Raw genomic sequence first — 25,967 nt, forward strand, 5'->3', positions numbered from 1 at the left:
GAATCAGTCGTTGTAGTTGCTGTTTCTTTGTTTTATCGGGGACTTCCCTACTTCAGTTGTACAGGGAGGACTCTAGGGACGTTGCCACCAAGACGTCATTTCAGGGTCGTGGAAGCTGCTGTGTCTGATAGCACTGGTTTTCTGTGGTCTCTGTGCAGAACTAGGAGTCTGAGATCCCTCAGTGCTCCCATGAGGGATGAGAGTCACAGGAGAGAGCCATGAAAGCCTAAGGTATTCAGAAGCATCCATGAGAAGACATGATGATAGTTTCACTTCTATCTTTATGTCCTGGGTAGTGAGAATGAAAGTCCTCAAGAATCAGTCAATGTCATTCATTCTGAAAGTCTGTCCTTCATTTCTGAAAGTTATTTTGTCTATTTCATGCAAGAAATTCTCAGCTTTATCACCAATTACAAGTAGTAGCAGTAATGATGAATTGCAGCTCTTCTCAGGCAAGAGGAGGGATTCATATGTGTGATTGTTGGGCTTTTAAAGAAGTGCAGATTGAATGTTTGTGTTCAAATATTGTGCTGTTTCTGATCATGAAAATTTGTTTCTAACTACTCGTGATAATTTTTTCAATGTAAAGTGCTACAAAAGGGTAACAGATTGAAGAGCAAAAGGGAAAAAAATAAGGTTTTATTCCTGAAAGCATGCAGTCAATTCTATCAGTGATATTAATGGCTGATAAGATGTACTTAGAAAGACTATATACTGCAAGTGGCTTTTGTTTTCAGTTTTTATTCTTTAAATACAGTCTTTGATTTTTTTCCTTTATAATGCTTTGGAGGTATTTTTGTCTGATTGCATGTGTATACTGAAATAATTACATTCTATGAGGTGGACTGAAAATTTAGTGTAATAAACTAATTTCTGAGGGAATGTAATATATAAGAAGCTATGTTAATATAAATAAAAAAAACCTTTGTCTTCAAAAGAAATCAGCTAAGGAGTAGAGTAAGTGGCTGTCAATATTTTTATGTTTGACTGTTGAGCCATTTTGGTCTTGTCTGCTAATAAGATCTCGAAGGAAAAAACCTTTTAGAAAGTACTCTCGTCTATTTAGAAAGCTCGTGTCAATTCCAGCAGTTACTGAGCCATTTGCAGTCTTTGTTCCTTCTATTTGTACATTTAAATAGCATGTGGAAGCTTTGTGGGGAGGGAAGGAATGAAGGTTGTAATTCTTTCCTGTATTCAGTATTGTCTTTACCTTTCTGCTTCTTCAAAATGTTACCTTGACTGGGAGAAGAGGATTTTAAAGATCTTGACCTTTCCATGTCTCAGTGCAGGCCTTTCATAGAGATTAGTTCTATAAACAAACAGACAGTATGTTCTCTAGTTCAACAAACATTCTTACAGAATAGTTTTATAAAGAAGCTAAGCGGAGATGTTGAAAAATAAGTGACCTGTACATGTTTGGGATGACAGTGGAAATAGATTGGAGCTCTGTATTCTTGGCATAGAATGTCAGAAGGCAAAAGACACGAGCAGCTTTGTACAGTAATAACAGGTAGGGAAAAGCTGAATTATGACTTCAGTGTCACTTATATTCTGCACTGGTGATCCTTTTCCATCACTTCTGCTCAAATATTTGGTTAATCCGTATAAAAATTTTAAATAGTGCCCATTCTTAAATTCTAAAGAACTTTTCAAGCCTAGTGCCAGAGTGTTTCTAGAAGATATGAGGCAGAATGATACAGAAAGCAACATTAATTGCGATTTCCTATTTGGTATGAAAAAATCAGCTCTGTGATACTTATATAGATGCAGGTAATAAAATTTCTGCAAGAAAATAAATGTATACTAAAATACTGATTTACTTATGCCATATTTTATATGGAATTATGCACTGGAATTTTTTCAGCATTATATATTAAACAAGTTTACTAAATTTAATTTAGGTCTTTGAACTTGCAATTCCTTTAGAAAGAATTTGAGAATTTGCAGTATAATTGGAACTGTAGTGGTAGCCAAGGTCTCAATAAACAGCCATAACTTAATTGTTCATAGCATTAATCATGAATATGCTTCATGCAGTTTACAATGTATTGTTTGTAAAAGAGAAAAATGTTGGGCAGTTTATCTTAATGCAAGTCTAACATGATTAAAAAATTCTGAACAGTAATGTTAATCATGGCTTGTCAAGGAGACAGCACATAAAGGATGTATAGTATGAAAGATGGATGCAATCTTCTGGAGTTACATAAAGTGTTTCACATATTAAAATGCATTTGCTCCATAAATAAAGTGCTGCAGACTGTGATCTGATTCTACCACTCTTAATGGTCTGGATATCCTATCGAAAACAGTGAGATCAGCCTTTAGCTGGGTGCCAAGCATGATAAAACTATTGTACTCTAAAATAGTGATTTGGAAAGAAAAATGGGATTTTTTCAGTAGAGCCTTCTTTAAAAGTTTAAACCCTGATAGCTCGAAAATACAGTTTGGTGTTTTGTTTTTTTTGTTACAAGGCCTTAAGGTTTTCTGTGGATAACTATAGACTGACTTCCCCAGTTAGTGAAATGGCATATCACAGTATTATTTAAGCAGTAGCTCGGGTACACATTTTCGCTGGATCTCAAGTTACAACTTACAACAGTTACACTGCAGAAGAAGCTGGGAAGTATAAGGCTGCAGTTGTATAGAATTTGCTGCTGTCAGAAAACTGTGTACATGATGGAATTAACTCTTGCCACTTAAATCTCTGAATAAAAACAGTTTATGGGAAGCTGTAAGTCAGAGCCAGGCTTCTATTTTAAAGCACAAAGTCTCTGTTGCCTTGGCCAGATATGAGGCCCTTTTTGTGGCTGAAGTAAATGTGGTTCTTTCCCTGTTCTTCCCTGTCCCTGCCCCCTGCCACACACACCCTTTGGAAACTCAGTTAAACTATTTAAATGTAATTGGAAGGCTGAGTTTTAAGACCTACCAGGGTGACCAAAGAGAGGGAAGCAGAGTTGATAATATGACTCCTGTTATTTAGAACACTGAAAATTATCTTCTGCATGCTTTTCTGTGCTGGGACTTGGCATGTTGATTTTTACCTTGATAGGCAGGAAGAAAATTGTATTTCCAGAAACTTGGTGATAACTATCTATTGCCTCTCACTGTATCAGTGATACATATTCTTGAATGAAACTAGTATCCAGAATTCAAGAAGTGCTCTCCTAGAAAAAATGTTTAAGTTACTAGGTTGTTGTCTTTCACTGTATTTTTATCTGTGTGGGGATATGTGGTTTCAAATCCTTAACAAACCAAAGTTTACTCTCTAGTACCTTCTCCTATTGTATCTGAATGTTGATCTGAGTGCTCACGCAATTTTTAAAAGAAAGAAAGAAAGAAACAAGTTAAAACAAAAACAGAATTAAAAGAAAAGAAGCAGCACATGCCATCTGCTTGTGGTAGTCCAAGTACAGTATTTCCTGTTGTGCATAGCGGTGAAGATCTGTCTTCAGGGATATTAGTGCTCAGGAGGTGATATTGGTGAATGTATTTAATGGGTAATACTTGGGGATTTAACAGAGTTGCTGTCTTAAAAAAGAAACACGACTTGATGAATTTTGTGTTTGGGTTTTTTTTGGGAGGGAGGGTATGAGAGGGCCTCTCAGCTAAAATGGACCTTTTAATTTGGCACTTGCACTCTAGAATGATAGTTCATTTTTTGGCTGTTAGGCATCTTTCTCTTTGTGCTTAAACATTTTCAGGGCTATCTAAGTAATATTTAGTAGGAGTTCCATGTAGATACTTGGCTGGTTTGGTTTTATGTTCAGTTGTTTTTTTAAGGAGAAGTTTTGTAGTAATTCTGGAGAAGGGATTTTTATCTGCCTAGTCTTGAAAAACATAGGGCTCATTTGCAGAGAGAGTTTGGAACAACCAAACAGCTTAGAGACCTTCAGGGTAGACCTGTCTGTGTAGAAAAATGAGGAGAGCTCTACAGACCATCTAAATTGATTTTATTAATTCTTGTGATGGGTGTAAAAATGATCGAGTTTGTCAGTTCAGGGCAATTATTGCTTGACTCAGTGGAACAAAGAAACGTTGCTTAGTTTGCTGTGAAAACTCAAATACAGAGAAGCAAATGTGGTTACATTCACAAAAACATTTTTGGAATTTTGTTTTTAGCCTTTTGGTCTTCAAGAAGTCAAGATGCTTGGGATTCCTGAAAAAAAAGCCAAACCAACCCAATAAATAGTGCCTATGTTCCTGTCATAGCTTCTTTCTTTCTTTTGAGGATGTGAATTAAGCTTGCAAGTACAGAAGTCTAGTATAGTTATCTCAATACAGTTTATGACTGAAATATGTGTAAGGTGACTTTCTTTCTTTTCCTTCCTGTTTCCATTAAATAAGCTGACAGAGGAAAATTATTGCACTGGTGAAACCATTTGTCTGACATCCAGTGAGTATATGTGAAAAGGCAGAGATGTATGATTGTTTTGCTATAATTTGCTTTATAGACACTAGGTCATCAAATTATGCCCTATAATCACTGCTTCTCAAGGAACAGAGCTACCTTTTGGATGGGATTGTGTAACATAAAGTTGTCTGCCCTGCATGCTTGCAGTGAAGTGTTGTCTAGGGAAATCTGTCCTCCTCTTAATATAAAGAAAGTAGAAAAAGAAACCACATTTCTAGGAGTGACATCTGCAAACCTGTGTGACAGTTCTGCTGACTGCAAGGTAGAAATAAACGTCTTTACTTTTTTTTTAGCCAATCTTGATTAAAAGTTCTGCAGGTGATGTTGAAATTTAAATAGTAAAACTTGCTGGGAGTTTCAGTGGAAAAATGCCCAGCTTTAAAAAAAATCAAGATGCATATTTAAGTTTCATTATAGGTATTCTTAAAACATGGAAACAGTCTTTCTCTTGAAGTTTCTCATTAAATGGTTTACATTTTTATATTTTTAAAAGACAGCTGAAGTAATTTCAGGTTACCCTGACCATTACTTCTATTTTACATGCTAAGTAATTGGATACCTTGTGATTGTTTTGGAAACCACTGTGAATGTAAATGAGGTTAGTTTTGCTTGCTTCTTGCGTTTTCTTTCCATGCCAGTTTACAAATGATGAGACTGATGTGAAATACAGTGAGTACTGGTGTGTAAAGTGGGGAAGGAGTAGTCTCCAGAGGGCAAGTTGCAGACTTCCTAAAAGGATACTGAATTTGTTGTGCTCCCAAATCTTGAGTACTTCAAAGATTTCTTCATTGAGAGAACAATCTATTTCTAATATTGTCACACAAAAAAAGAAGCCTCTAAACTAATGTTAGATTATTTGCATTTTTTTCCAGCGTACTTTGTTCCCAGCTTTCACTAAATTGGTTGTACTATAAAGAAATCCAAACTTCCTGTGCCTCACAAAAAGAGTGAAAGCTTTGAGTAGTTAAAGCTCTGGAGGGCTGGCATTTTAATTAGCTGCTGTTAATGAGTAAGTTAAGCAAGTTACTAACATACTGCCACTTCAGCCTGGTATTGAAATTACTTCCCCCCCCACCCCCCCCGGTTTGTACAATCAACAACTTTTTAAAAACTGTAAGAAATGGTGATAAAATTAATGTTTTCACCTTTTTTCTTCTTTTTTGGACGCGTCTGAAGTCATCCATATAAGTTTTGAGACCCTGAGCATTTCTTGGCAATAAGATAATTTTTCTCCAATTTGAGTCTGTTTTACCCATGAGAGCAGTTAGTGATTGATCTCTCCCTGCCCTTATCTCAACCCACAAGCCTTTTATTATATTTTGTCTCCCCTGTCCAGCTGAGGAGGGGAATGATGGAGTGGCTTTGGTGAGCACCTGGCATCCAGCCAGGATAAAATCAACACAGTAGAACATCAGTTTCTAATCCTTTGTTGTAATTTCTCTCACTATTGTAAAGGTGTTGGTTTACTATTTAAGCAAGTACAGGAAAAATTAAATTTTAAATATATGCAGAAACAGTTTCTCTAAGTTAAATCACATGACATGCAGAGATGAATGAATAGCAAGAGAACAGACAAACAACGTGGGTTTTTTCCTCTGTGGAAAATGTGAGGTGAGGTGATTTTTTTTTCTTTCTGCTTTTCTAGTTTTAAATATACCTGACAAATTTAATGGTGTAATTTCTGGTAATGCATCTGAAACAAAACCTACAATTAAAGGAGGTCTCTGATTTACATCCTATTCCTCTGTTACCTATGGATATGGAGGGCTGTGAATTCTTGCTCTCCTAACATGGTTGCTAAAGATTTTTCTCCTCAAAAAATGGATTTATTGAGGGGCTCTTGATCGTACAGCCATAAGTAGAATTCAGAGTGTTATGTGCTGCATAAATACATCATAAATCTGCATAATGGCATTTAACTTTTTTTTTCATTTTCTCAGTAAGAAAGAAATTTTTAGGGACTTTCTTTATATACACCTGAAATTTTGAGCTGTGTACATGTGAGCCTTTGGGCTAGTACTTGACACTTTTTTCTATCTGCGATAAAATTAGAAAGTATTGTTTTGGGTCAAAACCAAAATTTTTAACTTGAATGTCTAGCCTTTATTAATTTTTGTCAAGTTCTATAATTTATATAAGATTTGAAAAAAAAATACTGCGATTAAAAAATTTTGGCTTCCAAAATTTTTTTTTGTTTGCTTCTCTTAACCCAGGTATCAACAATTTTTTTTAAAAGAATCAGAAAATACTTTTGGCTGAATCCAGACATCAGTTTTCAATAAGTTAACTTTTTCAGAAAAGTTCACAATGGATATATTAGGTTCCAACTGAATTGTGCATAAATGTGGCCTTGGAATAAATGTTTAGTTGTGTTCTCTAAGTGTTAAGTTGTCCTTTTGAATAGAAAATATTTTAAACTGATTAGTTGAACATTTGTTCAGATCCTGGCTGAAGGTGGTTCATGAAGTCTCCACTTCTGCCTCTGCATGATTCTACAGCATATACTGACTGAAAATTTCAGTTGACTTTAGTACAGGAAATTTGCTCAAATTTGGGTCAGGCATTTGAAAAATAGTTGGAATTTATTAGACTTGTATTATTCAAAAAGATGTGAATTGATGGGAAGGGAGGAGAAGGGCTGTGGAGAGCTGTGCTGAGCTCAGAACAGGTCAAGCATTAACTTTAGCTCTCCTTACCACAGCAATGTCAGTCAGTTGAAAGGCTCTTCAAAATAAAAAATGCATTTTAAACCATTTTAAAAACCATGCATTTAAAAATGAGTGATAAAAGGCAATACTAACAATTGCAGCATTAGTATCTTTTATAAGAACAAGGAAGGGCAGTGGCTGGGAAGTGCAGTGATAGGAAATATATGGAGCAGTACATGTAGTATTGAAAGCTTTCACAAGAGTAATGTGTCTGATTTGCCAAAAGAAAACATGAAAAAAAGAAGGACATTGAGATTCAAAGTGCTACTTTGGGTGTGACAGAACAAAATGCATTTTCTTCTAAGTGAAGCAGAAGGACTTAGGCAGGCCAGTCCCAAGAACTTGGCATCACTTATCTCAGTTGTTCATCTGGGTTTTGTATTGCTTGCCTTGATGGTAATTCTTATATCTCTGAATTTGTAGGGGTGCCTGTTTTTTATATTTTCCCGAGTACTTATTTGCTTACTCAGCTTATAATGTATAAATCTGAACAGACCAGAAAAAGCAATAAACCATTTCTGTACTACCTGAGAAACTTGCAAACACTGCTTGCTTATGGCATTCTTCTCAGATTTGCAGAAGGAATAAGTTTGTCCTTGTCACTGAGTCACCATGTGGGGAATCAGATGGCTTAGTTCTGCTTCTTGGGTCTGCCTCAGGCTTTAACTGTGAATATTTACTATCTCCATATGTAAGAATGGTTATTTTATATATATGTATGTATGTATATTTATGTGTTTGTTGCTGGTTTTTTTGCGGCTGTTCATGGTTTGTTTTGTTTCAGGATTTTTTTGTAGAGGCCCTACAGGTTAAATCCAAATTTACTGGGAGTTGTGACATCTCATGTATTCTTTGGAGGACATACATCCTCCTGCTTCATGTACAAGAGTGACTGCATTGTTACTCACACTCATTTTTTACAGGTTATTCCATCTTCATGTGGCAGCCACAAAGCCAGTTTCTGGGGCCAGTTTAGTTTGAATTAATGAAAAAAAGAAGAAGAATTACATATTAAGAAATTTGTTCCATGGAACATCCTATTTTTTTTCCTGTGATAGTATATGGTAAACATCACATGGTAATATGTCTTATAATGAAGAAAAATAGAGGAGCAAGGATAACTCTTATGTTAATTACAGCTGTTATGACCCTATAATTTTGTATTTTGGAGTTTTCTGAACCACTATTTGTGCAACTGTAATTTTGCATTAATTTTGTGGATCTGTTTGCTTCCTGTATCTAATCCTGTTATGAACATTTTTGTTTGAGCTTTTTCGGAGTATCAGCTTGACCATACACATTAATTAGTAAGACTTCTGGTATTAGAGACTATTAGAAGGCCATTCTTGACACATTTTATACTAAAATGAATTAACTCATTTAAGTATAGAAACAAACACCTTACCATTATTAGTAGATTTTTTTTCAGGTCATGTTCCATAGTAGATTCATTTTATCCTAGCAGGTCCTTCAGTTACTAACTGAAACTGTGAAGCCTTTTTTTATGGTTGAATTCTGTTTCTCACATGCTTGCTCATTCAGTGTTTGGCTCTGATTAATGGTCTACAGCCAGTCTAATGTTAAATGAAAAAAACATTCTGGTGGCTGTGGCATTTGGTGATAAGTAGTTAGACTAAATAGAAGATGTACTGTGCATCCCTTGGCTACAGAGTTATGATTAGATTCAGCTCAGCCTGCAGAATACTACTGAGGATATTGCTTCTCTGCTGCAGTGATAGAGCAACTCATATCAAAACAGCCTGTGTTGCTGCTTATCTTGCATTGTACTCTGTGGCATTCTAAACACACTGGACAAACCAAATAATGCAGTCTGTTTTTTTCTTTTATTTTTACTAGATTTATTAAAGTGGAAATGAGGGGTTAGAATGAGTCTTTCCACTCAGCAAGCCATTGTAGTACTTGCAGCAAGTTTTAAAAGCCATAAATTTTAAGAAAAATTATATTGCTTTTTTTTGTGAAATTTTTATTCAAGCCTTTGGACAGTTGACTTTTCAGGGTTCTTATGCAGTCATTCTTCTGCTAAAACAAAAGAATTCCACTGGTTTAGCTCATGATATATTTTAAAGCAATCACTTCCCTCAGACACATACACACTGTAATTTTATTCTGCAGTGACGATGTTGGAAATTTAGAGGCAGCATTTTTAATGTTTCAAATGAATGAAAAAGGGGAGGGATACTTTAATATTCCATAAAGCACAGGCTGTAAGATTTAGAAATTAATTAGTGATTAATTGAAAATTACTAATTGAAAAAATGCACATATTTAAGATAAACTACAGTTTCTTGTTTCTGAATAAATAATTTCATATTGGTTATTTGAAAGATACAGAGTTGGATTTTTCTAATGGTTACCTGTATAATTCACTTTTTGTGCTGGGATGCCACTGCCAGCAGTAAAGGCCAGGTTGTATTTTAAAGTGACATCTAGTAAAATGCCTAGACACCTGGAAGAATTAATCTCAAGAGCACTGAGATTAATTTTATTAATTAATTATTATTTAAGATTTTTATTCTTGCAAATTAATTAACTCAGCAAACAGTATTTTATTACTGATAAACAGGTAACATGTAAGAGCTAATTCCTAAAGTTATAACAATAATAATTTTTCAATCCTCTTTGTCAAGGCAACAGCTGGGCCAGCTGATGTTTCCCCATTCCTGAGCCAAAGCCTGCCTTACTCGTGGGAACTGTGGAGTCCTGTGAGGCAACAAGCCCCAGCTGAAGTTTCCAGAGCTTTGTGCTGTGACCTGGGGGTTTTGACACTCTGCCAGATGTTGCTGTTGCTTGCTCCACTTGGTGCACTCGTTCATTCTTCTGCTCACTGCCACTACTGCTCCTCATTTTTGTGCTGCTCAGCCCGACCCTCTGTCATTTCCTATCATTTTCTGTTGTTTCCACTTTAAAAAGATGCACATGAAATGCTAGCATGTCCTTGATGTGTACTGAATATTGGTAATCGGCTTCTGTGGCTTCACGAAGTCCTAACAAAAAAATGTTGTCGCATTTCTTCCTTGCAGTTGGACCCACATCATACCATGAAGAGTTGGCCTAGGCCTGTTAAGTCTGTGGAAATCTGGAAATTATATTTAATACAGTCACAAAGCTGTAATTTCCTCTTTTTTTTCCACTTGGACGTTCTTTTTTATAAAAATGCTTCTCAAACATGTGTAAAATAAGTTCATCTGAGAGGTTCCTATTTGTGCTTCTCATTCCCTCCCCTGGAAATGCTTTTCCTGTACCTGCTTCCTACCCACTCTGGGTTCAGGAATGGCAGAACACCTCACTACTATAAGTAGGGATTTCATTTTGTGTTTGTAACACAAAATGAATCCTTTAAAAAAAAGGTTCCTTTAATTTTTATCTCATGTGAATGATAAGCAAACAATACTACAAAGATCCAACTACACTACAATTTGAATGTACTCTTCTAAATTTTTTTAGGGATCGTGGTTTTTTCTGTTGGTTTTATGTTTGGTTGATTGAAGGTTTTCTTGGACTTTTGTTCTTGTGGTTTGATTGTTCAGCATTTAGTTCTGGATGTGAGAAGGCAGTCAGATGGCAAAATTTAAAGTTATATGGTTTTTCTCCCTTCTTCTGCCAACCTATTTGTGCTATTTGTATAAAACTGTTGCTGAAGAGAGAAGGAATTTAGTTCATGTTTCTCCTGCTGACATCATATTACTGTAGCAGCAATCCAGAGAGCACAAAGCCTCATACTTGCTCCCGATAACATCTCTATACCACTCAGCAAGGACAGCATGATCCTTGGAAAAGAAAATCTCTATGTACTACTGTCATATGAACATAGATTAAATACTAGGGACTTGAATGCTTTCTCACAGAAAACTGAGTGAATTTTTGACTGTTTTCTGTAGTAGTGTGATATTGAACCTGTAATAAATGAATTCTATTGTATATTTATAAAGAAATCATTTATTCTTGCTTGAAAATTTATTGTTCAGGATTTCCTTGACAGGGTTTTTGCGTAAGATTTGATAACTTCTGTAATGCTAAGAAAAAGCTTTTTATATTGCCTCAGACCTTGACAGTTATGTAATAAATAATTAGAAGTGTTGTAAATCTTACTGTAGTGCATTTTTAAGCTGCTACAAGGTAGTGATAAAGTATTTTTTAAAAGATACTTTTGATCCTATTTCCATTGATGTAAAATCAATTTAATTCCTTTCCCTAGAATATGAATTTGGGTAATGAAATTGTACAACTGAGTGAGATACTCTGAGAAGTTTAGGAAAAGTAGAATAAACTTGAAATAAATATACTCCAGTTTCTGATGTAATTTTTATTGACTCTGAGGGAACCTTTAGTAAGTTCTCCTCCTATTTCTCATAGCATTCATAGAAATTTAAGGTTGGAATCCATCTTAATAGATGACCAGAGCTGTATCAATCATCTTTCTGAGACATGTTATCATTTCTTGCATGCCTATACATGTTCCCTGGATTGCCTATTCCATTGTTTTACTATTCATACAGTTAAAAAAAATGTTCTTTACTTTCAATCTGAAAAGCCATTTTATGTACATGTAAATATACACCTACACATTTTTTGCAAGCTGGGTAGTTCCAGTTGATATGAAGGAAATTCATGTGAGAAATGCAGTTTTAATTTTCTGTCTCAGTAACAAATTGTCGAAGATCATTCATGCATTTATTAAGTTAAAATTTTCATCCATTTTATTGGAAATTAACATAAATGCGAAAAACCACAAAAGCATTTGCTCAAAACAAGCAACTCCTTTTCTAATATGAAAGGAGAAGGTCATTTCTGCACCCTGCCCTCCTGTCTGTGAGGAGAAGGAAAAATAAGGAATACAATTATTTTTCATGGTACTCAAATGGAAATTCACTTCCAAAAAAGCAGAATGTGCTCACAGTTTGAGTTGCTAATCTGTTTTACTTCTCTAAAGAATGAGAAGTCAATCTCTGCAGTGAAAGATGGGAGACTTATAGACAGCTGTGCACTACAAAAATTTCAGAAATTATGTAAAATACCACAGATTTCTTTAAACAGGGTTTTTGCCCTCTGACTTGGTCCGTTGCCATATCAAAGATCAAAAAGGGTTTTTTTCATGAATATTTATGTGTCAAAATGATGAAAGATCTGACTTAAGTGTTTTTATTCTGTTGCTGATCTTTATTTCCAATTTTACTTTCACACTCTTTCTTTGAGACTGAGGTGTGACTGCATTCATTTGGAATTCGTGTTTCTCCGTCTACCTTTGCTAAGAAACGCAGTCACTCTCTCCTCAGGGGACTTCATTTCTGTATCACAAGATTGCTCTAGGACAAGATTAAACATCTGTTCTCACTGTGAGAACTTCCATGAGAGAGGATGAGCTCGGAGTCTATGTGTGATGAGCACAGCCAAACTGTGATAGATTCTCAGTGGAATATTTGGAGATAATTCCTAATATATATTTGAAAGAATGGCAGAATTAACTTATCCAAAACAATAAAATGCACTACAAGTAAGAAGACTTAATTATTTATAGGTTTTACATAATAAAATCAAATCTTTATGTATACTAAAGCATTTAGCACATGGAGAATTCTTATTCCCTACTACTGTTTTAGGGTCAAAGGATGCTTGAATGCTTGAATTAAAGGCTGTGCTTAAATACTGATGTGAATTATAGTCTTGACTTGGTATGGCTGGGTAGTCATGCCTGAGTAAACTAATAGCAGTGAGTATAAACAGTAAATAATTCAGATTTGTACACAGTTCTTCCCCACAGACAGTGAATCTTTATCCACTTGGTTTCCTGTGTTAAGATGTCAAGCAGTTGCTTAACTTATTAAACTTATATGGCAAAGCCATTTTCTTACCATGCCTGCTGAATTATAAATGAAGTTCATCTGAATTGTAAAAACAAAACCCCAAAAGAAAACCCAGAAGTCCCTGAAATGAGAACCTGTTGTCACTTGATTTGTTGTTTATAGTTTTAAGCAAGGTCCCCTATCTATTGCATATGGAATATGCAGCACTCCTGTTGCATTTTCAAACTGATTTACTGTTGATCTATTTTGCCAATAACATCTCTGTTCCCTTTATAATTATAGTGCCTGACAACTAATGTGGCTGATCCAGACCCATTATTCTGCAATTAGATTTTTGTACTGAGTATACAGAATGCTTTTTTTTTTCTTGCTTCACCTTAATCATCTTCCCTTTGAACCATCTGTTGAACAAGAGGGCTAATTCTCCTCCTGCTGTATCTGCATGATATATGAGCAGGAGGTGCCTAACTGAGGTGTCCTTGAACTATCAGTTATCACAAGTTGTCAAGCATAGAACTGAGCATTTTTAGGGCTGGGTATACAGTGTATGGTTTCCTAAGAGACTGTAACATCCCTGAGTAGGGCTAAAAAACCCTTGTAGAGTCTCTAATACCTGGCCAAGCCAGTACTTTATCTCGATGCCTTCAATATCTTACTTTATCCTTTTTTTTTATGTGAGTACCTATGGAGAGTCATTTTAAGATGGTGTATTAGAACCCTTAAAATAACACAGTACTAAGCAATGTAGAGATGTTAACTCCAAAAACATCACAGTGCCTTAAGAGGAAAACCTAGCATATTTTCATGCTTGCTTACATTGATTACTGAAATTAAAAATCAGACTAATAATTCTGTAATCACAAAAGTAAGATAGCACTGTATGAATTAAACATTGCTGTGAGCTTCCCATGCAGTGGAGCATTTGATGGGATTTTTGGGCCCGGTTTGAATCTGTATGTCATTCTTGTGCTATTGCGTTTCTCCCTTCCTTGACAAATCAAAATCCTCAACTAAAACTTCTGATTGTCCTTAGCTTATGAGGTTATTTTTACTTTGCAATTGTAATCCAGCCTCGGAGATTTAGTATCAAGTGTTAGTGCTGGGTTGGTTGTACCTGTCGCATTTAGATGAGTCTCCTTTTGGATATAAAGGGGCAAAAAATCCATCATTTTTTACTCAGTTCCTCCAGTACTTTATAGCCTTGTTGCACTTTCTGTATTGCTGTTTTGCCTTCAGACGGAAGAGACAGGATAAGAGGGCTTACATCTGTCTATCAATAGATTTAAAGCAGTCTTCTGTAGCCAGTTATTATACTTAAAATTATACTTAATCAGGGTCCTTTTCACCAGAATTTTACTTTTCTTGCATTGTGAGAGTTCCCCTTTTTGTCCTGGCATATAGGTCCACCTCCAAACCACTGTGCAGTGATGGAAATTACTGTCAGACATCTAGGAAGGTGAATCAGTGACAGGAGAGTTTTCTGTGCTTATGATGTTTTTTTAATGCTGGGTACCTCATGCATGGCATTTTTCTCTACAAAGGGAATCCTTCAAGCCTAATGGTCACCAAAAGTTGTAATGATTTTTTTAATGCTTATCTTCTCAGCTCTCTATTTCTCTCCTTCCAAGGTTCTTCATAAGGAATGGTCTCTTTTTACCAAAGCTGTTTCAGAGAAATTAGCAAACTGCTTCCAGCTGGATCTGATAGATGGCTCTCCTAGCTAATGATCCCTAGTTAATCAGGAGGAACTGCAGCGTGAGAGAGCAGGCAAATAAAAAAGCTGGGAGAAATAGTTATGACATTTTAAAAAATGCATAAGTCTCTGTTTGTGCCATACATGGGTATTTTGCTAAAGGAATTTTGTTGGGACAGAGTAATGCTTTGCACCTTCTAGTGCACTTCATGGCTGAACTCTACTGCATAAGTGCAAAAGCAATTTGGGCAAATACACAGCATGGTAGGGGAATGTTCTGCCCATTCCTGGGTTGATCTAGATAACAACCATGCTATCTATACTTTTGGCTTATACACAGTGATATTGCTTTTTATTTGATGGGGAAGAATGGAAAACTGTTTTAAGAATGCTTGTCTTCAGTTTCACTGGCAAGGGACATTATGAAGAAAACTTTTAGGACAAATACTCATCTGCTGAGGAGCCAAATGCACTCGTTTAAGAAAAGCAAAGCAAGAATCCACCTCTCTTCACACAGGGTGAATAGCTGGAATATACAGAAAATTTTATAGTAAAAAATTATTTGCAATAGCATGTTTTAATCATACAGGTAATTTATTTCAGAATGTTCACAATATTAATAACCACCTGGATAGAACTCTTATTAATAACCAGTTAAAATATTCACTTTTGGCTTATGTAGAATATATGCTGAAAGAGAGGGGCTAAAATTTTTATGTCTTTGGTTGAATGACATTAACTTAGTGTTACTTTATTATGAATCATATTTGATACAATTATGCCATTGAATTTGGAGTAGTACTTTGACTCATTAGTTGCTTTTATAGAATCATAGCTCCTCCCCATTATTAGTATGAAATCATAAAGAGTCACATAGAAGCTTAGTCTCAGATTTTGGGTTATATTAGTGTGTTGCATGCATTTGGGGATAAAAATGACAAAATACCTATTAGTAATGAAATAGCATAAAGAGAAAGGGTTTCCTGATAAGAATTAATTCTCCCCCCCCCCCTTTTAAGTAACAGTAATTGTTTTCATTAGGAATTTAAATGAAGTTGTAAATATATGCACAAATTTTAGAATAAAAAATTAAAATTTTAGCTGGAAAAAAATCTAAAATTGAGTCACTACAGCACCTTTAATTGCATATTCTGAGTTTTTAATGTCTTGTGCTAGTGCAGTGTGAAATAGGGGCACTAACAGAGCCTTATGGGCGTTAAGAATACCACTGGATGTTTGCTCAGCCTCTGGTTGCTTTCCTCTTCATCCACTCCTGTAGCTGCTCCTGATTAGCTGAGGATCACATGCCCTGCATCACTTATTGAATCCAGCTGATTAATTTCTCTATAAGAGCCCAGGTAAAAGGAGTATTTTCTTAAGAGGGAGCCTGGTGGTAGACGGACAGAGAGGTTATAAACTGATCAATGAGATGTAAAGGAAAGCATATGTTCTTGAGAACCTGTGTAGGCTTGAAGGGTTTTGAAACTCTGAAGAGTACATCCTCTTCAAGAATGGGAAGAATAAAAGTAGTTGAGAAGATTTGAAGCATTTTATTTTCTGATTTTCTTTGAACTGCTTCCTTTTTTTTTGGTTCTCTGCTCTCTTGCTGCAAGAGGTAGAGGTATAGTAGCCTGAGGTAGGTACTAAGCAAGCCAAGTGACTGATGATGAGAACTAACTTCGGAATAAAAAGCTGGACTAAAAATTCTGTGCTTTACTAGGGAACAAGCAGATAATTTCTTTGGGGAAGCACAGAGTGACCAGTTTCTGAAACCAGCTCCACAGTGCTGTGGTGTTAGAAACACTGAGTACATCTGTCTTGTCCCTAGGAGTGCAAGGGTGTTCAAGGAGCCTGGAGCAAACATCTGGTTTCCTTATAGTTTCTTCTGGAAGGCTGGACGCCCTAAACTTCAGAGCTGAAGTTAGTTACATTCTGAAAACATGAATTGGTGTTAGGTGTGCTGTAATGTAAAATAACTCAGTAACCAAGTTCCTCATAGTAACCAAAGGGCATATCACTGCAAATTGATCCATTTGTGCATAATTTTGCTATGGAAAAGAAAGGTCTTATCTTAATTTACTATAGAATTTTTTTCTATATAAAGTGGCTTTAACCTGATTGTGTGTCTGAGTAGAGGAAAGTTAGATGAATTGTGTGACATCAGAGGGGCTTTTGAATCTTGTTTGTACCTGCTTTCTGGTTTTGTATTGAAAGTAACAGGAGTATTGCTAAAGACATTGCAAGGGATTTCTTTGAGGTGTTCCAGGCACAGTGCACTAATTGAAGTTCAGTGTGACTTCTTTTTGTCTTCGTAGTACATTTTTTGCTGTCCACTTGAGGTAAATAATTGTTTTGTTTTGTTATAGGGAAAGGTGAACATGGGAAACCCTACCCTCTTACAGAGGAAGACCATGATGATTCTGCTTATAGGGAAAATGGCTTCAACATATTTGTTAGCAACAACATAGCACTGGAACGGTCCCTGCCAGACATCCGACATCCCAAGTATGTAAACTGTTTCCTAGACTATTTAATCTTAAAGATTTTATCTTTGTGTATCTCTAAATATATTTTCTAGAAAGGTAAAGCATAACCAGTCAACACAAACCAATAATTTCATTTTACAGGAACTGGAAAATTTACCACTGTTGTTAAATCATGTGCTCTGTCTTTTAAAGTGACTTCTCATCTGATTAGTTACACATTAAGAATATAAAAGGCCTATTTTCATTACAGAATGATTTTTATTAAATTTCTGTGTAGTGAATTGGGATAAAAAGGATTCACATAATTTTTCATGTTCTCATTTCGCTAATAGCTGCAGATCTTTGGGTTTGGGAGCTGAGTGACAACTTTTATATCATTTTTGGTGGTGATTGTGGAGTCTTCTGTTTTGTTACATAAAAAGTTAAAACAATGCAATAGCTGCTGAGTGCTGATACATCAGCTGATTTATGCTGTGTAGAATTGTGTAAAAAAAAGAACATGCGTGATGAACAGACAGAATTTGGGGGCACGTGGTGGCATTATTCCCTAAAGCATTAATACAACACAGAGAAATGGGATTAAGGTTATTCTGGAAAATAACAATTGACATAAAATTGTCATACAGCAAACCTGAGATGCTTTTCATGTTGCTTAATGTTTGGCTCCTTTATACAAAGAGTAGAACTCCCTATCTGTGACAGGAAAAGGGACCCTATTGCCATTGTAGGCTCCAGGTTCTTGTCCTCTAGAGTCATTCTGAAACTGAACTCTGAAGAGGGAGCTGATTTGATTGTCTCCTTAGCTGGTATTTTCCCACTCTTTTAATTGGATGTTATGCAACTAGTGTACGGGGGAAAGGTGAGACAAAACTCGTTGTCTCCATGACTATGTTTGTATTTTCCTGCAGATACAATTCTCTCTCTTATACAAAGATCCATGTTAAGATATTGTCCCACTTCTTAACTTATTTTGATAGGAAAAGTAGTCAGAGAACAGAGCAGAACTTCACAGCTGGACAGAAGTTCTCAGTGCAGGGGGAAGAGAAACATCATGGCAGCTAGCACATTTTTATGCCAAATGTGCAACTGTCTTTTTCAAAGAATTAATACTATATAAATATTTGCATAGTAAGAGTTTAAAAAAAGAAATTCACAGCAGAGGACTAACCTTTTTTTTAGAGATGTTTCTAATTAAATTTTGATTGTTAATTGCCTAATTTAACTGTTGCATTGTTTTGAGAAAAAAAAACTGTTTCTCTCTTAATTTGTAAACAATATATTAGGATTGTTTGCATAGGATTAAGTAAAAAGAAATATATTTTTATAACAAGCTGTATGTTTTATATACATTCTTTACATTCTGCATTGACAAATTAGCTGAAATTATATAACGAGTGCTTCCAAGAAGTTTGAGTTCAAATGTACAGCTGTATAGCATTGAAGCTGTGGTAGGTTACATTGTTACTATAATTAATGTGTTCATCAAGCAACCTCCTCTGTTAGCAAAACTGCAGAGGATAATGATTAGACACAAAAGGAAGCTGTCAGGCTTGTCATCCCTTTGTGCTTTTGTAAATTGGACTTTTGGCAACTTCTTTCTCACCTGCTGCTGTCCTCACAGTCCGTGACATTTCCATGCGTGTCCCCAGAAGTGATGTGTTGTCAGAAGTGACGTGTTAGGAGCAAGTCAGTGCCACACCAGACTGCCCTCTTTTCCCCAGCACAAGTCTTTTTCTGACTTGCTCCTAAGCATCCCATTTGGGAAGCTTGAGGTGCCTGCATTGTTTCCATGTTCCAATTCAGCCAGGTTCCTGTGGCATTCAGTAAAATCTCCTGTGGTGGGTGCTTTAGTAGTGTCCTGACTGAACTGACTGGAGTCATGGCCTTCTAACCTTCCTCATGTTAAACACATAATGCAAGTAGCCCATTAGTTAATTGGCTGTATCGCTTACCATCTAGAGATAAAGAGAAAAAAAATGTTCTTATGCTATAATTGCCTACTAAGTAGTGTCTTAATTAAGGTGACAAAGCTGGGCTCAATACTTTTGATGGCCATACCTTGAAGCAAGTGTATTTCTTGAACTTCCAAGAGCCATGGAAGTCTGACAGTGCTTTCTGACCTACTGTTAGAAACAAGCACGTCTCTTGGCCGCTGTGTGTTAAGTATGGTCGCTCTCAAACTGCACTTCGTTGTTGGAAGTGTCTCCTTTCTTCAGAAGGGTGTATGAAAATGCAAAATAGTTCACATTTTGTCACATGACATTGTGCTGGGTTTGGCTGGGGTAGAGTTAATTTTCTTAATGAATTTGTGTGTCGTCTGTGCTAGAGGCTGGGGCTAAACTGTGGCGCTAATAGAGTTGCTTTCAGACAAACTGTTGGAAAACTATGTAATTTCTGTCTTTAGAAAAGGGTTCTCCTCAGTAACACAGCAGACAAATCAGGTGTGGTATTGCAGGCAGGTCTAGTTTGGCCATCTTTTGAACGTTTTAAAGGGTTTGGCTTTGTGGACCTTCTAACTGCTTTGAGGCCTTTAGCTGTCATCTTATGCAAATTTATGGGAGATGCTAGTATTGTAAACTTTGAGTTTTGACCCTCTGTCTCTATTTAGTGTATGCCATTTGCACAGGGAAAATGGTTATCTTCTGCCGAAGATGTATTTCCTGGAAATACTGTCTTTGATATATTTTATAGAACCAAATAGAATGGTTTTATTTCCCTTAGTAGAGAAAATCCACAAAATGAGCCTTAAAATGCAACAAAACTGAGTGGTAAATCCTGTAATTTGAATAAAAACTTACTTAAATTGAAACAGCAGCTGCAGTAGTTTCTACATTCTTCTGAAATAACTTCAAAAATATTATATTCCGAAGTCAAACCAAAGAAACTTGAAGAACCACTTAAAAGTGTTTGATTTTCTGGGAAGTATGCAAAGACAGCAGAAAAAACTTGTTCTTTTTAATCCAAATAAACTTTCTGAGTTTCTTGGGAATTTGGGCTAAGGATCTGCAAATAACACCTTCTGCAGGGGGATGGGTGGAACGAAACAAATGATTAGATGATTGAGCTCTCAGAAATTCAGGTTTTCAAATGTGTTTAATAATACTCTTTTGTTTTTCCTGTGATATTTGTAACGCTTCAGCAAGACACTATGATTGATTCTTCTTTCCTTTTTAAGGCAGTAAAATGCATGTACTGTAAAAAAAAAAGTGTGGTGAAACATTTAACTTCTATTCTAAGGCTGACTTGACCTTTCCTGCATCTATAATATGTTTTTATTGCATCCTTCTAATATCTCCCATGCTTTTTTCTGTCTCTCATAGCTGTGCTCAAAGAATGTTTTTTCCATTTCCGGGTGGTGTTTGATGTCGTGTTTCTGTTCCACTCTTGTGTGAAAGCCTTGGCACAGTGGGTGCCAAGCTACATTAGCTAATTTTCTGTTCTCTGCCCACCATCACCCATGTCTTTAAGTTTAAACAAAGAAGCAATCACAGAAAACAACTTCTTCTTTTTTCCCTCTAATTCTAAATAACAATCTGAAAGAGGCTTATCACCTTAGTTTATTTGGTTTCAGGACTGATTTAGTGAAAATAAGAGTTCTGGTCACCCAAAGTGAAAGCTAACATTGAGTTTTGGGTAGTATTGAGAGAAAGCAATGGAATTGATATTTAGGGGTTAGAAATTCTGTACCAATATAAGAAATATTTCAAAACCCAGAAGAAGTTTTCTTATTTTCATTCACTTCCGTTTTCAACTGCTTTGTGTAGTCTAGAATATAACAAACCTGCAAATGCTAGGGAAAAAGTTGGCAGTATTATTTTCTATTGTAGAAAGAGAAATGCTACCTATTCTAATAGTGAATGTACCAATTGAAATTAATTCTTATCTTCTCCACATTATCAAATATTCTGCTATTCATACCAGCTTTTCAAACAAATAAAACTGAATCTGACTCGCATTTGGAATAGCGTTCTAAATGTGATTTTAATGAGACTTGGGGGAAGGATTGCAATCATCTAGTCTGAACAGTGAATATAAATTTTGTGACCTATCCTGTTTCAAGCTCCTAAGTCTTTTTATACTAGACAATCATTTTTTTTTAAGCTTTTCATTATTGACTCAAGAAATTAAAGTTAGTCCCTGATACCAATACATTTGCAAGCTTTATAGTTAAAATACTTTGTTTTGTATGTTTGTATATTTTAATTTCAAAACAGGTCTCCTTCTATCTAAAATTTGTAGATTAATTGCTGATAACCATATCCTGGAGGGCATCAAGCACAACATTGCAAGCCAGGCAAGGGGGGGGATTGTCCTGCTCTGTGCTGGTGCAGCCTCACTTGGAGTCCTGTGTACAGTACCACCATGTAAGAGGGATAAAAAAGCTACTGGAGAGCATCCAGAGCAGTATCATGAAGGTGAAGCTGTGTGAGATGTGGCTGAGGTCACTTGGTTTGTTCAGCCTGGAGGAGACAGAGTGGAGACCTCATTGCAGTCTGCCTCAGGAGGGAAAGAAGCTGGGCAGGCATTGTTCTCTCTTCTCTGGTAACCAGTGGCAGGACTCTAAAGAATGGCATGAAGCTGTGTCAGGGGAGGTTTAGGTTGGATATTAGATTAAAGGTGTTTTTTACTCTGAGGGAGATCAGGCACTGGACCGGGCTCCCCAGGAAAGTGGTCACAGCACCAAGCCTGACAGACTTCAAGAAATGTTTGGAAAATGCTCTAAGACAAATGGTGTGATTCTTGGAGTGATTCCTGTGCAGGGCCTTGCTGATCCTTGTGAATCCCTTCCAGCTCAAGCTATTCTATGATTTTATGTCTTGGTAGTCTTAGATCAGATGTGCAAATACTCCCCAGTTTGCCTGAGTCATCTATCACAAGGAATCTCATTCTTTTCAGGTTTCCCTTAGATAGATTCATTTGGTAATGAAATTCTTAGCATTCTTCTTGTACATTAAAAATGTCCAACCTGATTATTATAATGTCTAGTTTTTAGCCTGTATGGGCTGGAGTCAGTGTTTCCAATACTTTTCTGCTGGTCTTGCTGGTGATGTGTGAAGTTCTGGCCCTTCACTGTCACTCCCAGCAATATTCCTTTTTAGAAGTCTGAACTATGCTCATTTTTCTTAGGCATTAAATTTTTCACAAGCTTCAGAAGAAATGCATTTTCCTAATCAAAGAAATGAGAGTGTTTAGCTAAGGGCTGGTTACATCTTCTGTGTCCTGAACAGTAATGAGGTTTTATTTCTTTCTAATAACAAAACCGAATTTCATTCCATGGATTCTGCATAACTGAAACTCCTTTTCAGTAGCAGAAGCTGAGAGAGTGCCTGAATGGTTCTCTCTCAAAACATTTGAATGCAGTGTGGTTGCTCTCCCTTGTATTTTTAAAAGAGGCTAAAATGAGTATGTAATGGGATTTCTCCAGGCAGTATGTTTTTTGATTGGCTCCATTTTTGTGTTTCTTTAGAGTAGTTGCAGAGTTAACAGAGTTGGAGTTGTTCTTAATCTCTATGTTTTAGTACACTTTGCAAAGAGTTCTAGTTTTACTAAACTCATGGGAAATGGATATAGTTAGGTACATAGGCAGGCAGTAGTAAATATCTGAATCTCCTAAAAAACTAATTATTGTGTTGTATTCAGTTACTTTCTTTTTATAAATACAGTGCATTTGTCACAATCTAGCCTCTGCATATTGTCCCTAAAACATAAATTTGTCTTTAATCCAATGCTGCAAGATAAATTCCAGTTAATTCCCTCTGCAGTCTATCATCTTAAAGACAGGCTTGGGTTGTCCTGCCTTGCTAAAAAAAAAAAAAAAAAAAGAATAAGATTAACTATTTAAGTATGCTGAACTTAAAAATATTTAACAAATCTTATTGGAGTAATTGTTATTTCTGTTGATCTGTTGAATTTTTGATGATATGGTGAAGAAGATACAAAGATAGTAGAAGGCTTTTTCTAGTTCTCATTCATTTTGGGGAATCAGAAATGTCTTCAGGCACACATACACATTGCATTGCTTCATATTGCTGATAACTCGTATTAGCCAAATTTATCTGGCCACAGAGAAACCTGCTTAAACTCAAGGTGTGTTTTCAGTGGGTAGTGGAAAAGCTAGAGATTGTTACTGTGCTTTTCAAACTGTTTTGTGTATTTGCTGAACAATGTGAAAAGTCATGTGGTCCAAAACATGATAGGCAGTGTCCCCATTTCCAAACCCGACCAGATTGTTCTCTGCAATTGCTGCAGGGCATCCCATTTGAAGTGCAGCTCCTCAAAACAGGATCAGGAATATTTTATACCCAAGAAAACCTGTGGCTTTCTGTCTCTGTCATGCCTGCTGTCACTTTCTCTGCAGGATATGTATTGATAGGAACAAATAACATGGAATAATTCCCAAGTGTTTTCTGGGTGCCAGTGTGTCTTTTTTTTTTGAGGGCAGCAGCAGCAAAAATATGGCTGAAGATTGATGATTCCTCAACTCTCCTTTTATTGAGAAACGGGCTGCAGTGTTAAATAGGCCAGTGGGAAGAGTCCAAGCCTGATGGGACTGTTTCTGTTTACTGAAAATTATTTGATAAAAGAAATAATCTGTTTATTCACATGGAGAGAAGTAGTTCTCATGTATTTAGATGCCTTCATGTTCCTTAGTCTCCAGTAAATCCTACCACACTGCTGAGAAGATAGCAAGCTGCAGTAAACATAACTGTGAAATCTGAACTTAATAGGGACAGGAATTCTGAAGAATATTTACCCTCCAGCCAGTTCTGTACATCTGGGATAGCCAAGTCTATTAGCATTTGGCAGTGGTTAAAGCTTGAACTTCTAACTGTCAAATAATACAACAGTAAAATTGGAAAGTACATCCAACTTTGCTAAGATTTGTGTGGAATGGGGAATATTCTGGGGTTTTGTATCTTTGAAGTTCATAGGTGATTGAAGAACATGATGATATATGTTGTTAATATAGTAGTTTTATGAAGAGCCTCAGTACACCTTACCTCAGTAAGGTTGTACACTCTTGGCAGTACATTCTCAAAGGCAACACAATTAGCTGTTGCACCTCATGTAATAAAGGACAGCAGATGTGCAGCAATGCGGGAATGGAAAAACAACTTGTATTTTGCCTGATTTGATTGTGAGTAAGCTTCTTGAGCTCCAATTTTCTGAAGGCCGTGCTGGCCACAGGATGTGGTAGTAGACATGAGAATTTACTGACCTTGTTGGCACATGTGGTCCATGAGGCCCAACAGCTTTTTGGCAGCATTTGTTCCCTTGCTTACCAGTTGTGATTTCAGCATTACAAACACTGGTCAGATCTAGGCCTATCTTGCCCATTATCTCTTTTATTGTGTACAGGTGTGTTGAGAGGTGTAAGGCTGACCACATATTGTAGTGAAAAGGAGAGGTGAAGTGGTATGGTAGATCACAGAGAGCCTGTCTTTGAAAATATTTTATGCTTAAGCGAAGTGGACATAGTAAGTCCATGGGCCTGAGGGGGCGTACCCCTGAATGCTGTGGGAACTGAGCTCTGTTTGAGGCTCGTCTCAATGCTCTTGAATGATATCACAGCAACTGAGAGAAGTACCTGAGGACTGATGCAAAAGTGGCTGAGGAGGGAGGAGTAGCTGAGCTTTTAGAGGGTTCCTAGAAGCCTATGGGGTGCCTTTGGAGTATAAGGGCAAGTGGTAATAAGATAACTAGGAACGGAAATTTAAAGGGTAATAGAATGTCACAGGTTGGTTTTTTCCTGAAGTAGTTTGCTTTAAAATGCACTTTCAAGTGACAAAAACCGGAATTCTAATCCTGTTTCTTCTTCAGCCATGAAAATGACCTTAGACTCGAAATAGAGGTTTGTTATTGATGATCTTTTTATTGATGGTCTTTTTATTGAGGTCGGCCTTACTTGTGAGAGACAATCAGATAAGTATGCTAGGGTTGAATTAATGAATTTTAACTAGATTTTTTTTAAAGAGAAGATCAGAGGAATAACACAGTGTTTTGAGGGTGTTTTGTTTGTGTTTGCTTGTGTATATAGTAAATAAATTGGTCTGATGTTATTTTTGAATTCACAAGTAAAAAAGTGCAAGGTTAAGCTAAAATATAATTGGAGTATTAGGATGCCTTCTTATGTGCACTTGCTAATGAGGAATTTTGCAATAGTATGAAATGACTACATGTATTATTTCCCAAGCCTCCTAGATTTCATACATATAGTGCGTAGATAAATTCCTTAAAATATATTCATGATTTTTGAAATTTATAACATCTTTCCATAAGTGATGAAGATTTTATAAGTCACTATATCATCAAACCAAACTCTGTAAACATAAACGTGCTTTATGTCAATAGAGTTTATCTGACTCTTGGGCTCTTCCCTTGGTTAGAGGAACTTTTTGGTTTGAAGGACAAAGCAAGGCAAATTCAGACTTTGATTTCTTCAGAGACAGAGAGTGCTACTGAAGAAACTGTACATGACAGGCCAAAATGAGGCAATTTGACATAGAGTAACAAGCCCCTAATTCAGCTCCATCAGTTCTGATGAATTCCATGCTGAGGGAAGTCTACATAGAGCACAGGCCTTTGCCTCCTCAGTTCCCAAGACACGTTGATAGTGCATTTAATAGCAATTTCACAAACAATTTCTACTGTACAATTTATTTTTCTTCTTTTTCATGAAAATCCTACTTATGTTTTGGAGGAGGTTTATTTGTTCTAGTAAAGTGTTGTGACATTTATTGAGGCCCATACGCAGTAATGCCTGCTTTCTTCCCAGCTGTGAGTCACTGTGAAAATAAAGATTACTTTCCCTGCCATCAGCTCACACCCAAGCTAATTTTACAGCCT

The 25,967-nt window shown here is 36.3% G+C and overlaps 1 protein-coding gene across 1 annotated transcript in view; it reads left to right on the forward strand.

Annotated features, from left to right (window-relative positions):
- The window catches only part of GALNTL6 (polypeptide N-acetylgalactosaminyltransferase like 6), a 419,272-nt gene that overhangs the window by 159,704 nt on the left and 233,601 nt on the right, over positions 1–25,967 (forward strand). Inside the window, exon 3 of the mRNA XM_059470678.1 lies at positions 17,001–17,139. Within this exon, the coding sequence (XP_059326661.1) occupies positions 17,001–17,139 (139 nt within the window). The remainder of the gene's footprint in view (positions 1–17,000; positions 17,140–25,967) is intronic.

Source organism: Ammospiza nelsoni, chromosome 4 (assembly GCF_027579445.1).
Source record: "Ammospiza nelsoni isolate bAmmNel1 chromosome 4, bAmmNel1.pri, whole genome shotgun sequence".
In the NCBI taxonomy this organism is placed as follows: Eukaryota; Metazoa; Chordata; class Aves; order Passeriformes; family Passerellidae; genus Ammospiza; species Ammospiza nelsoni.